The sequence below is a fragment of the Bufo bufo genome, chromosome 9, assembly GCF_905171765.1.
Source record: "Bufo bufo chromosome 9, aBufBuf1.1, whole genome shotgun sequence".
In the NCBI taxonomy this organism is placed as follows: Eukaryota; Metazoa; Chordata; class Amphibia; order Anura; family Bufonidae; genus Bufo; species Bufo bufo.
In genome coordinates, this window is record NC_053397.1 from 71,643,178 (window position 1) to 71,657,955 (window position 14,778).

Sequence of the window (14,778 nt, forward strand, 5' to 3'; positions counted from 1 at the left end):
TCTGTCTCCATCTTCTTTTTGTTTTAAATTATCAATTTTTGGTAGAGTGGGACCTAACCTCTCGAAGGCACGCACCCATCCACTTGTATTATCTGGAGTGCTAGGACTGGAACTTGTAACTCAAAAAACATCTTTATTTTTTTATGTTGGTATCAAATTGCCTGTGTTTTAGTGTGGTGCACTATAACATAAAAGATAATACATGGTTACTCTCTTTATTATATTCCTTCACCCCTATTTAATTCAGCTTATGCAATGACTTTATTAATTAGCCTCATTATGTTTGTATTTGATGCAGGGTAAGCTTGGATCCCAGTGCCCAGAAATCTGTGGGCATCTTGCGCAATCATTTGATCCAGTTCCGGCCACATTTCAGGTCAGGCAGTCTGGAAGACGACCAACAATATCCAATCTTAACGGTTCCATTTGAAAGGTGAGTATTATACCCAGAATTAATGTTATTCTTTTATTATGTGTGATTGCTATCTGCCGCTTATCCTATTCTTTCTGTCACTGATTACTATCATACCTAGCTAGAAGGCTCGGATTACATGCTGACGCGCCACGTGACAGCAAATCTGAGAAGTTGTGTAACCAAAAACATTGGTGCGACTTATCGGCATCTGGCTGTCACCCAGCAATTTTAGAGCAGTGCTTTGTCTGTAAAAACACAGCCAAATGACAGAAAAAGTCACAAGCATATGGCAGTTGCACTTGACTTCCATGGTCTGTGATGGTAAACGCACATGCGACTTACAACCAGAACTCTGCTGCTGATTTGATTTCCAACTTTGCGGTCATAGCATGTCACATTGCCACCCCACGGACAGTCATTACTTTTGATGTTGCAATGTGACATTGCGATCTTCACTCTACACATATCACCATGTATCCCCAGCCTATGCATCAGATAAAAGACCTCAATCCTAATCCAAAACTAAATAAATCAATAAATACCTATAAATTACTACCAGACCGCTTATACATCAATATCAATTTATTACATGATTTCAAAAACATATATAACCTACATAATTAAAAAGGGGTATAAGTGCAAGGAAAGGCCGGCATCATCTGGAGGAAGGACACAGCGGATACAGAGTTCATATATATGTCCATATACACAAAAGCATAAATTCACCAGACTCCCAGACGAAGGTTCGCCGTAACGCTGGCGCCATCCTGGAGGGAGCACAGCATGGGTAACTGTTCTTTGTCCATTTGATTGTTATGTGATATAATTGCACTTGCACTTTATTGTGAATTTATGCTTTTGTGTATATGGACATATATATGAACTCTGTATCCGCTGTGTGCTTCCTCCAGATGATGCCGGCCTTTCCTTGCACTTATACTCCTTTTTAATTATGTAGGTTATATATGTTTTTGCAATCATGTAATAAATTGATATTGATTTATAAGCGGTCTGGTAGTAATTTATAGGTATTTACTTTTTAGTTATACCATAGGCTTATGCGTGTAGTCCTACTTATGAGGGTGACTAGCTAATGAACATAGATTCCTGTAGTTGGGCAAAAATTGGTTTTCTAATCCAAAACAAGTATTAAGTGTGATATTAAGTATGATATTTCAGACTGCAACCCCAGCTATATATGGTAGAAGCTACTAAAGAGCTAAAAATCAGCAGAGGTCAGGCTTCGACTTTAACTAAAGTCAGTTGTCTGAAACAATCAAAACTGCGCGACGTAAACTTTCATCTGATGTCTATGGGCCTGTGTGCTGTTTGTCTTTCTGCGAGAGTTAGCCTGTAGGTATACGGTTCCCTTAAAGTGGCACTGGACTTTGGAAAACTTTTGATTTGTCATAGCGGCATATCAAAAGTTTTGATTGGTGGGGTCTGAGTGCTGAGACCCCGACCAATTGCTAGAACGAGGAGAGAGAAGCCCTTACATGGCACGCTCTCTCCCATCGCTGCAGGAGGCAGAATTGAGATCAGCCCATAGACTTTCTGTTGAGTCCTTCCCGCTTCTGTCTCATGAAGTGAGGAGAGCGAGCTCTTCTCTCTCCTCATTTTAGTGATCGGCAGGGGTCTCAGCGTTCAGACCACCGCCGATCAAAACCTTTGATATGTCGCTATGACATGTCAAGACTGTTGGTGTAGTACAGTGCCAAAACGACTTGCTTTAGCAGTGCGCATGTTTTGCATTAAGAAGGTGAACCAGCACATCCAAGATAAAATCTGAAGATTCAGCCAGTCAGATTTCTAATATGGCATTCCAGCCGGGGTAAGTTTCTCTGTGAGCCTGTAAGCAGACTACAGGATGTTGTATCTCAGCTTTATATGGCTTTCAAGCTCTTGAAAAAATGTATAATTCGTTTTCATACTTTCTTTACAAGTAGCGTCATACTTACTGCCTGCAATTCTCTACATGTCATCTCACATGGTGCCGTGGCTTCGCTGGTTAACGTGCCCGTCTAGTAATGGAAATGTTAAGTTGGTCACAAACGATATATACATTTGCTGCAGTACATGTCTAGGCCTCTGCCTCAGGGAAGTCAATGAATCGCACACCGCTTATGCTCTGCTTCGCCAGTGTCCTAAATGCTTCTTTTTACGGTCTTTATGTAGACCTCAGCCTTACAAAGACTAGCATTTATGTTCACAATCCATAGTGGATATAATCTAGATTAGAATGTCTGTGTAAAATGTAATCCCCAATTTCATGATGTTCTCATCATTTCTAATTATAAATGGTTGATCCTTTTTCCTTTAGCATTGCGTCTAAGCTTTCTTTGGCTGACCTTAACCAAGTACTATATCGCTGTGATGCAGAGGAGCAGGAAGATGGGGGTGGTTGTTACAACGTACCAAACTGGACCCCTTTAAAATATGCTGGTCTGCAAGGTGAGGTTATTGTACTTTAATCTGTGTACTGGCTATACTTCAATGTTGGTGGAAGAATGTGTATTTTTTAAATAAAAAACAAAAAATAAGTTGAATATCGAGTTTATTTATCGTTGTGTTTTTCATCCTTCTTGATAGGATTGTTTTTGTCATTGCTCAAGTCAATACATTTTTATGTAATACACTTTCTATAATATTTATTGCCATTTTACTAAATCTTTAAAGGGGTTCTGCACTTTCATTTTACTGATGATCTATCCTCTGGATAGATCATCAGCTTCTGATTGGCAGGGGTCCGACACCCGGTACCCCCGCCGATCAGCTGTTTTGAGAAGGCAGCGGCGCTCCAGCAGCGCCGCGGCCTTCTCACTGTTTATCGCCGGCCCACTGACGTCACGACTAGTATCCACTAGCGTGGGCGGGGCTAAGCTCCATTCAAGTGAACAGAGCTTTGCCCCGCCCACGCTAGTTGATACTAGTCGTGACGTCAGTGGGCCGGTGAAAAGGCCGTGGCGCTGCTGGAGCGCCACTGCCTTCTCAAACAGCTGATTGGCGGGGGTCCCGGGTGTCGGACCCCCGCCGATCAGAAGCTGATGATCTATCCAGAGGATAGATCATCAGTTAAATGAAAGTGCAGAACCCCTTTAATGTTATTGGATTAACAGGTCTACAATAAACTTAAATTGTGGCTTAAAGCAAAAACGTAATCAAAGCCCCAAATGTTTTCCTGATCTGAATACCACAATGGATACAAACTGTGGCCTAACTGCGTGTTTTCTTTTACAGCCTTTGTTTCTTCACGTACTGTCATAGACTGTATGTAAGGGTACTTTCACACTTGCGGCAGAGGATTTCACAGTTCCGTCACCGGAACTGCCTGCCGGATTCGGCAATCCGGACGCAAACTGATGCATTTGTCAGACGGATCCGAATACAGATCCGTCTGACAAATGCATTGCAATACCGGATCCGTCTTTCCGGTTGTCATCCGGAAAAACGGATCCGGTATTCACATTTTTAAAGGTCTGCGCATTCACGGACCGAAAAAACGGATCCAGAACACTTGGGGCCGGATCCAGCATTAATGTATTTCAATGGAAAAGAATGCCAGATCCGGCATTCCGGCAAGTGTTCAGGATTTTTGGCCGGAGAGAAAACTGCAGCATGCTGCGGTATTTTCTCCGGCCAAAAAACGTAAGAGGGACTGAACTGATGCATCCTGAACGGAATGCTCTCCATCCAGAATGCATTAGGATAAACGGAACTCAATACCGGAAAACAAAAACGCTAGTGTGAAAGTACCCTAACCTTACCTTCTGCCTCATTAAATGAGTTATCCGGTTTCCAACGTTGATGACCTATTTTTAGGATAGGTCAGCAATATCAGATCCGTGGGGGTCTTGTTTCATGACACCCCACAAATCAGCTGTTTGAAGAGAACACAGTGCTCATATGAACGCTGCATTCTCTTCACTTTATACCTGTTTGCCATCGACATTGCAGCAGCGAGCAGGTGTAATTACGGCACCTCCGTGCTAATCATTTAAATGGGACAGAGTGTAAATACAACTGGTTCTTCTCATTAAAGAGATCAGGACGGCGGAGTTGTAATTACAGGTGAAACTTAAAAAATTAGAATATTGTGCAAAGTTCATTTATTTCAGTAATGCAACTGAAAAGATGAAACTAATATATGAGATAGACTCATTACATGCAAAGTGAGATATTTCAAGCCTTTATTTGTTATAATTTGGATGATTATGGCTTACAGCTTATGAAACCCCAAAGTCACAATTTTGAGGTCCCCTTTGCTCAGGGGATATGGATTAATTAGCGGACTAGAGTGCGACACTTTGAGCCTAGAATATTGAACCTTTTCACAAAATTCTAATTTTAAGCTGCATTAATGCGATTCCTTTTAGGTTGCATTACTGAAATAAATGGACTTTTGCACGATATTCTAATTTTTCGAGTTTCACCTGTACACTGCTAGCCGCTGCAGTGTAGACGGCAGGCAGGTAAACAGTGAAGAGAGCATGAGAGCTGCGTTCTCTTCAAACAGCTGATCTGCGGGGATGCTGGGAGTCGGACCCCCGCCGATCTAATATTGATGACCTATCCTGAGAATGAGCCATCAATAGGCGAAATCGGACAACCCCTTTGATTATACCCTGTACATTTATACTATGTTCCTCTAGGATGCCATGAGTCTGAGCAAGCTGACAGTAATTTCTGAGATTTCACCGCAGAGGGGGATACCTAGGATAATAATATATATATGTAAATGTCGTTCTGTAGAATGTTATAATAAAAGGACAAGTGTACAATTGAAGAGGTAAAATATCAGCTCATTCTGTACTGGCCAGCGATTATGTTGTCTGTACATTACATAGAATGTCTTTATATAGTGCGGCTTTAACAACTATTTCATGTCGTTCCCAGGTTTATTATCTGTCATGGCTGACATGAGACCTAAAAATGATTTGGGACATCCATTTTGTGATAATCTTCGGTCTGGAGATTGGATGATTGATTACATCAGCGATCGCCTTATTGCTCGTGGAGGACCATGTGCAGATGTAAGCAGTAATACAGTATATAGACAGTTAATGTAGCTTTACAATCTTCTTTCTCAGTAAGTGTCTGAATTAATCCACAGATGCAGTCGTAACTAATAAAATATTACACAAGTTCATGCAATAAGCTGACCTAGATGTCTAATGATCTCATTAAAATGAATTATGAATTTGTTTTCAAGGTGGGCAAATGGTTTGCAGCAATGTTCTCTTACTTGAAGCAGATTCCACGTTATCTGATTCCATGCTATTTTGATGCTATTTTGGTGGGAGCATACACAACCCTTTTGGAAGCGGCTTGGAAACAAATGTCCAGGTATGAGACATACAAATCAATAAGTTGTATTGACTAATCTGGATCTTTTTTAATGTTTTAGTTAACCCTGAGGCCCCTTTGTGACCTCTGTAAAAAGGCGCATAGGTGGTCACTAAGGAGTCTCACGGTAGGCCGCCACCTTTTTACAGCAGCTTAGTCTAAGTGCTGCTTGGATTTCCAGAGCTCGGCTCTCACATGCCAGAGGCGTAGCTTACTGACCGTATAATACACTATACTGCATAAGTAGTGCAGTGTATTATAGAAGTGCTTAGAGGATCGCATCTCAATGTCCCCTTGTGGGACTAATAAATGGTAAAAATAAAAGTGAAATAAAGAATTAAATCTCCAAAAAAAAAAGACACTTTTTCCATTGAAAAAATTATTTCCAATGAAAAAAGTAGCAAAAATAAAATCTCCTCCACATATTTGGTATTGCTGTGTCCGTAACGACCCGCACTATACAATTATAACGTAATTTATCCTGCACAGTGAACACCAAAAAGCAAAGAAGAATTTATGTTTTTTGTTTTTTTTGCTTATTCACCGCAAAAATTGTATGAAATGAGATTTAAAAAGTATTTTGTACCCCAAAATGACTGACAGAAATCAAGACCCCACGCAGCTCTGTAGAAATGAAAGTAAAAAAGTTATGGGTCTTGGGATGCGGCAGTGAAAAAACATTTTCCATTTTTTATTGTGCAAAAGTAGTAAAATTTTAAAATACTATAAGTATTTGGTATCACTGTAATCGTACTGACCCAGAGAATACAGTTATCATGGTATTTATGCCACAAAGAGAATGTCACAACATTTACAACATAAAAGCTCAATGGCGGTATTGCTGTTTTTTCTCATCTCCTCCCCCCATAAAGCGTTAATAAAAATTAATTGAGTTATGTGTACCCCAAAATGATGCCATTAAAATTACAACTTGTCTCACAAGAAACAAGCCCTCACATGGACAAATAAAAAAATCGATCTCATTGATGGGCAAATAAAAAAAATTAGCTCTTGGAGTGCAAACGATGAAAAAAAATTGCTTGGTCATGAAGGCAAAACCAGGCTGGTCACGAAGGAGTTAAAGGAGTCTTCCAAGACCACAGTCAAACCCATCAGAGAGCTCCCCTTCAGCTCCTCCTGAGTGATCATCAAAGCTTCAATGCCGATAAATGTATAAACTGCCCATAACTACAATTACTAAGGGGTCATTTACTATACTGAAATGCGCCTAAATTCAGGCGAATTTCAGGCGCAGATGGCGGCGCAACTATCTGCGACTTCCTCCGCTCACGCCAGGTCTAAAATTGTTGGCGTCACCAATGGAAGTAGAAAATGGAAGCTGTCTTACATTAGGAACTGGATGCGTTGAAGTTACGGAGAAGCCTGCGCCTCTTCATAACTTTGGCGGATCCACCGCCAGCATGGGGCGTCTGTAACACCGTTCTTTATAAATGTGCCCCTAAATGTTTAATACTTTAAATGCTTACTTTGGGTGTTACTTTCGGTCACAGACTATGGAATGCATTTGATGTTTTATGCGCCTTTTCTTGCTTGGACTAATGAAACCTTGCAGCACGGAGCTTCTGATCTGTTGAGGTGACATCAGGATGTATACGGCCATTCTCTATGTGAGTGTCGTGCGTGTTTCTCTACCGTAGCTTTGTCCAGAACGGGTCTACCTTGGTGAAGCACTTGGCTCTGGGATCAGTGCAGATGTGCGGAGTCGGACGATTTCCTTCCCTTCCTGTCCTGTCACCTTCTCTAACCGATGTGCCATACCGTACCAACAACATTACAGAAGAGAAGGAGCAGTGCTGTCCCTCATTAGCAGCTGGTGAGTTTTGAGAATCTAAGCCCACAAGATCGCAGCTTGTTTCATAGCGTCTGGGTCAATTGTATGTCTAACGAGTCTACTTTAATATAGTAGAGATATTTCCTGTGCATTTACTAGGTGGTTTGCCTGGGACACAACTTAAAGGGGTCGGTCAGTGGAGTACCTACCCTGAGGGGCCCCGGTGGAGGGGGCCTCACGTTGAACTGCTTCTCCTGTCATAGATTTACTGACTTTTCCAGCAGCTACCACTAGGGGGAGCTCATTACAAAGAGATTAATTACAGCTTCCATTGACACAGTATCATTGGTAACCATATACTTTCCTATGCTCTGAGCTCCTCCTAGTGGTGGATGCAGGTATCCCGTTTTATAATATGCTGTGTGAACTAGTGCATTTTACTGTGCATGCACGCAGTGTTACACAATGGTGACCGCTGATAGACAAGTCTAGCTATGTGCCCCTCCACCAGAAGCCATGTTGGGGCAGGATCACTGTTTCTCAGCGGGAGCTGATTGTACTACATAGGGAGCCATTGCTGCAAGGTAGAAAAATGCAGATGCCCTTATAACAGTATATCTGTAAACTGAATATAATGCTGTTTCCAGCACATTTGTTAAAGTTGGGATAAAGTGTCCAACCCTTTTAAAGGAGAACTCTGGGTAATAGTGATAGACTGTGTTACCCACGGTGAAGGGGCAGTGCATGACAAAGGGATTTCTAGTAAATCAATGAGAGGAAGCCTAAGGCTAGATTCACACCTCCACACTAGCGTATTTACTGGATCCGGCAGGGTTCAGCAAAAACGCTTCCGTTACTGATAATACAACAATCTGCATCTGTTATGAACAGATCCGGTTGTATTATCTGTAACATATCCAAGACGGATCCGTCATGAACTTCATTGAAAGTCAACGTGAGACGGATCATTTTTCTATTGTGTCAGATTGTGTCAGATCCGTCCCCATTGACTTGCATTGTGGGTCATGACGAATCCGTCTTGCTCCGCGTCCCATGACGGAAAGAAAACCGCAGCATGCTGCAGTTTGCTCTCCGGTATGAGAACAGAACAGAATGCATTCTGGTGCACTCCATTCTGTTCAGTTACGTTTTGTCCCCATTGACAATGAATGGGGACAAAACGGAAGCGTTTTTTTCCGCTATTGAGACCCTATGACGCATCTCAATACCGGAAAATAGAAACGCTCGTGTGAAAGTAGCCTAACTGTTCCGGCAGAGGACAGCCTGCTGGAAGTCACTGAATCGGCCTAGCCCATTGGACCATATTCACTGTAATGGGATCCGTCTGCTTTCTGGCAAAATGCCGGGTTTCTTTTCTGGCCATAAACCAGCACCAGTTGGATCCCATTATAGTCAATGGGATCTGGCGGTGAACAGTGGTATTCGGCTAGGGTGGATCCAGTGAACTCTGGCAGGCTGGTCAGTTAAACAGAGGTGGGAACCTACCCTAAATCATATACTGCCTGCTGAGGCCTTGCACTGGGCAGATTACATTGCATTGACTATTAATTTCCTATTTCTATATTTCCAAAATTATTATTTTACTTGAAGCTATATATGGGACCTGATTAAAGGGAATCTGTCACCACAATTGTGGACTATTATCTGCTGTACTACATGGATAGTACTGCGTATAAGAAGTCCATACTGCTCCTCTTTATTTTCCTACTGCCCCCCCCCCCCCACGTTCTCCTGCTGTCAGCGTTTAGAGCTGCGCTGACTTACATTGTCAGGACAGCTACGTATGCACAGCAGAGTCCTCCCCATTATGCTAGCACAGCAGAGTCCTCCCCATTATGCTAGCACAGCATAGTCCTCCCCATTATGTTAGCACAGCAGAGTCCTCCCCATTATGTTAGCACAGCAGAGTCCTCCCCATTATGTTAGCACAGCAGAGTCCTCCCCATTATGTTAGCACAGCAGAGTCCTCCCCATTATGTTAGCACAGCAGAGTCCTCCCCATTATGTTAGCACAGCAGAGTCCTCCCCATTATGTTAGCACAGCAGAGTCCTCCCCATAATGTTAGCACAGCAGAGTCCTCCCCATTATGTTAGCACAGCAGAGTCCTCCCCATTATGTTAGCACAGCAGAGTCCTCCCCATAATGTTAGCACAGCAGAGTCCTCCCCATTATGTTAGCACAGCAGAGTCCTCCCCATTATGTTAGCTCAGCAGAGTCCTCCCCATTAAGTTAGCACAGCAGAGTCCTCCCCATTATGTTAGCTCAGCAGAGTCCTCCCCATTAGCTCAGCAGTTCGGACTGTGCTTTTTTAGTGCAGACCTGAATGCTGACAATGGGGGGATGGGGCAGTAAGTCAATGAATGGCGATCTGGACTCCGTATCTCCTGTATTACTGCAGATAATAGTCCAGAATTGGGGCCACAGACTCCCTTTAATCAATACAAAGAAATAAGGTAGAAAAGTGCAGAGGCTAAAAAAAATCTGATAGTGTTTTCTATTTTTTATTTCTAAGGGCTTCCTCATTTCTCTTCTGGAATTTTCCGCTGTTGGGGCAGAGACACGTTTATCTCCCTGAGGGGTTTGCTGCTGATCACTGGACGGCACATCGAGGCTAGGTTGGAAACTAATGTGTTAATCGCTCGATCGTACTGTTCACACTGATGTTTATAGAGACATCATTTCATTGACTAATCAGTCACCGTCTTCCATAGGGCAGTCTAGTCACTCTGTGGTCCTGCTTTACTGCAGTTCTGAATGTCTGTAATATTTCGATAGCCGGCTCTGTATTTTCTATACCAGTTTGGTGCAGTTTTGGCTTTCAGTTCATAGTCACAGGGAAATCGCCCACCTAGGAAATAATGTCACTCTGACACATGCAATGCCGTTTTGTTACATTCCGTTTTTTTCCTCTTACAGCCCATTAAATAGTGGGGTCTTCTTGTTTTCCACTTCATTAATGCACACATTTTGTAAAGTATTTGTACTTTCCAGGTGTGACGCTAATTGCAACTGTTGTATCCTCAGGAACATTATTTTTGCATTTGCCGGCACCCTGAGGCATGGGCTGATCCCCAACCTTCTTGGCCAAGGCACCTACGCCCGATATAACTGCCGAGATGCTGTGTGGTGGTGGCTACAGTGTATTCAAGATTACTGCAACCTTGTGCCTAGTGGCATATCAATACTGAAGTGTCCCGTCTCCAGAATGTACCCCAAGGATGATTCTACTAATTTGCCTGCAGGACAAGTGGTATGCTTTTTATATCCTTTTATCCACATTTCGCTCTCAATCATTTACGGAGGTGGAGCTGAAAACGCATGAGCAATTAGTTCACAGCAAGTTGCCTATTAAACCGATCAACCATAGGATTAAAACTAGCTGACCTAAGCCTCATTCACACATCAGTGTTTGGTCAGTGATTTCCATCAGTGATTGTGAGTCACAACCAGGACTGGAGCCTCCACAGACATAAGGTATAAGGGAAAGATCTGTCCCTGTTCTGTGTTTGGAGCCGCACCTTGTTTTGGCTCACAATTAGAGATGAGCGAACTTCTGTTTTAAGTTCGGCGTCTAAAGTTCGGCTTCCGGTTAGCGGACGATCCCGATATGGATTCCGAATTCCGTTGTGGTCCGTGGTAGCGGAATCAATAATGGCCATTATTGATTCCGCTACCACGGACCACAACGGAATTCGGAATCCATATCGGGATCGTCCGCTAACCGGAAGCCGAACTTTAGACGCCGAACTTAAAACAGAAGTTCGCTCATCTCTACTCACAATCACTGATGGAAATCACTGACCGAACACTGATGTGGAAATGAGGCCTTATTCCGCAATGGAGAACTAGAGGAGGCATTATTGCTTTCCAGCAGGCATGGTTTCCTCATCTAAGGTACACAAAAAAAAGAAAAAAACGAAAGGAGTTAAATGCCTCTGGCAGAAGCAGACAGTCTGCTTAAGGCCTCATGCACACGACTGTATGTATTTTGCAGAACGGAACAGCTGGCCCCTAATAGACCAGTTCTATCCTTGTCCGTAAATCAGACAATAATAGGACATGTTCTATTTTTTGGCGGAACGAAAATACGGACCTACGGAAATGGAATGCACACAGAGTACCTTCTGTTTTTTTTGCAGACTCATTGAAATGAATGGCTCTGTATACGGTCCGCAAAAAAACCCGGAACGGACACGGAAAGAAAATACGTTTGTGTGCATGAGGCCTAAGTGTCATTATGTTCCCTAGCAGATATGCCTGCATCTGCTCAACATTTCCAAAGGACAAGAGTGAAAGTATCCAAAAATATACAAAACAATAGAATTATTTTAACCTAAAAAGCAAAGCGTAAGTTAAAGCGGCCCCAGGGCCAGCGGCCTACCGGGAAATTTCCCGGTAGGCCAGTCCGGCCCTGAGAGGAGTACATGAAAAAATCACAGCAAATAAGAAGAGCGCAGTCCAGCTGGCCAGGGAAAAGGCTGAGACTCCAGTGCACAAGACTCGCTCCAGCAACGTAGCCAATCCAAGGTAGAAATGGTCCAGCACACACAGGATAAAACCTTGAATACTATATTTCATAGATAGCATCACGTTCCCAGCCAACGCATTCCCATCAGTATGTTGATGTTGCCATGCCGTGATTAAAAGGGTTTTCCAAGATATTTTTAATGATGACCTATCCTCTGCATAGGTCATCAGTGTCTGATTGTGGGGGTCCGACACCCGGGACCCCCACGGATCAGCTGTTTGAGAAGACCTTGGCGCTCGCAGTAGTGCCGCGGCTTTCTCGCAGCTCTCTCTAGGCCATCTAACAAAAATATAAAAATTTGCACATGGACTGCATCTGTGTTTTGCGGATCTGCAATAAAGGTGCCCTTTTTGTTGTACGTTTAATATTTCCCATAGACGTCAGTATGTGGAGCTAGTGTTTGTTTGTTTTTTTACCTGAAAACACAAAAATAAGACACAAACAAAACTGTAAAAACTCCAGAAAAAAACTAAAAAAATTTTATGTTTTTTTTTTTTTTTTTATATATAAAGGATCAGCTCCTGTATGAGGTTATCCAAGAAGCCTTGCAGCGCCATGCACTAGGTATCAACTTCAGAGAAAGGAACGCAGGGCCCCAGATTGACAGGAACATGAGAGATGAAGGTGAGTTCTGTAAATGCAGCACTATTTCACCCCCAGAACCAGACCTATAAGAACAAGCTTATGATATACTTCATGTCTGTTTTATTTTTTTTAGGTTTTAACATCAGTGCTGGGGTTGATCCGGTGACTGGCTTTGTGTATGGAGGGAACCGACTGAACTGTGGGACATGGATGGACAAAATGGGGGAAAGTGAAAGAGCCCGAAATAAAGGAATCCCAGCCACACCAAGGTGCTCATCTGCTTTGTCTTGCTTCTATTATTTCATCTATTAACACAACCAGGCTGTGGAGTCGGTAGATAAATGCTCCGACTCCTCAGTACTTCCGACTCCGACTCCTCTGTATTTAATATGAAAGAAAGGCAGCATACATGTTATTACCACAGAACTACTGGCTAGGAGCTGCTGCCTTCTCCTTTGTGTGCTGATCTTCTGCTGAAGATCGGGCAGTGGGGGGATCCAGGAAGGGGCATTTATTGTAAAACATGATTTCCCTAGTAGAATCCCGTAGTCATGTTTAAAGTTTAAGCTAACAATCTGAGTTTACAAGTTTTTATAGCCTTAGCTGAATGACAGCAGTTTTTCAAATGGTTTACAGCTTCAGTCTTGAACTATTGGCCCTCCATTCCCTTCACTTATACAAGTGTCTAGTCCTGCAAAAAACCTATTTACTTAATCAGTTATCAGCGAGAGGCTAGGACGGTTAACCATGGGCGTTGCGTTCCCTGTAACAGCGGAACACAACACAATGGAAAGTATAAGTATTGCCGCTCCTTAACTGTGTGTTGCGTGCCATATAGTGAAGCATATGAAAAGCATGCTTCTTCATGGTCACTTAACGTGTTCGTTTTGCGGTAACGTGACGGACTGCATGCATTGGCCTTTATTCTTACAGTAGAGAAGTACCGTATTTTTGTACTACTTACTACTAACTTCTTGGCAGTCAGGAGGCCGGGTGGGCGCTCGTAGCGTAGCTCACTATGTCACGAGCCTCCTCCGCCCACTTTATGAATGAAGCAGGCACCGGGCCCCGCTGCCATTACAGAAACAGATGCGGCCCCCATTCACTACACAGGGACACTGTTATGGGGGGGATCTGTGGATGACACATAAGATAAGATGCTATATATGTGTCATGCACAGATGCCCCCATAGCAGTGCAATCCACAGATGCCCCCACAATGATCCCCCATAACAGTGCCATCCACAGATGCCCCCATAACAGTGCCATCCACAGATGCCCCCATAACAGTGCCATCCACAGATGACTCCATAACAGTGCCACCCACAGATGACGCCATAACAGTGCCATCCACAGATGACCCCATAACAGTGCCATCCACAGATGCCCCCATAACAGTGCCATCCACAGATGCCCCCATAACAGTGCCATCCACAGATGCCCCCATAACAGTGCCATCCACAGATGACGCCATAACAGTGCCATCCACAGATGCCCCCATAATAGTGTCATCCACAGACCACCATTAGTTCAAAACCCACCAAAAGCACACCTTTTGGTTCAAAATTATTTTTTTCTTATTTTCCTCCTCAAAAACCTAGGTGCGTCTTATAGGGCGAAAAATACGGTAATTGATTATAACTTTTTGTGAATTGGGACATTTAAACTTGCTTTTTTTTATTCCAATTTAAATCTAGTAGGAGTCTGAGTCGGTTCATTTTTTGCCGACTCCAACTCCAAGTACCCAAAATTGCCTCCGACTCCACAGCCCTGAACACAACTAATTTCCAATTGGATGAGAGCTGCTGTCTGCCAGGGCTTTCCTCCAGAAACGCCTCCATACAGCCCAACTCAGCAGGAAGGTGAAAGTGGTGTACAGCACCTCCAAACACCAGTTTGGGGGGATTTACATGCTGTATATTGGCTGTTGGTTCAAAATTATTGTACTTTGTGTTTAAATTGCAAACCATTTTCAACATCTATGGCAGCTGTCTGTGAATGGAAACATTTGTGTTCACATTCGGAGTCTGAAAACCCATATAGCTATAGGCTTATGTTCACTCGGCTACAATTTGAAATGCATTTGCATCGTG

At 43.1% G+C, this 14,778-nt stretch overlaps 1 protein-coding gene across 4 annotated transcripts in view; it reads left to right on the plus strand.

The window, feature by feature from the left end:
- AGL (amylo-alpha-1, 6-glucosidase, 4-alpha-glucanotransferase) overlaps window positions 1-14,778 on the plus strand; it is a 141,947-nt gene that overhangs the window by 100,616 nt on the left and 26,553 nt on the right. For all 4 annotated transcript variants that reach the window (XM_040407326.1, XM_040407323.1, XM_040407327.1 and 1 more), the window contains exons 20-28: window positions 299-433; window positions 2,736-2,866; window positions 5,309-5,445; window positions 5,625-5,758; window positions 7,417-7,592; window positions 10,085-10,187; window positions 10,597-10,822; window positions 12,613-12,724; window positions 12,819-12,954. In XM_040407326.1, coding sequence (XP_040263260.1) covers window positions 299-433; window positions 2,736-2,866; window positions 5,309-5,445; window positions 5,625-5,758; window positions 7,417-7,592; window positions 10,085-10,187; window positions 10,597-10,822; window positions 12,613-12,724; window positions 12,819-12,954 — 1,290 coding nt within the window. The remainder of the gene's footprint in view (window positions 1-298; window positions 434-2,735; window positions 2,867-5,308; window positions 5,446-5,624; window positions 5,759-7,416; window positions 7,593-10,084; window positions 10,188-10,596; window positions 10,823-12,612; window positions 12,725-12,818; window positions 12,955-14,778) is intronic.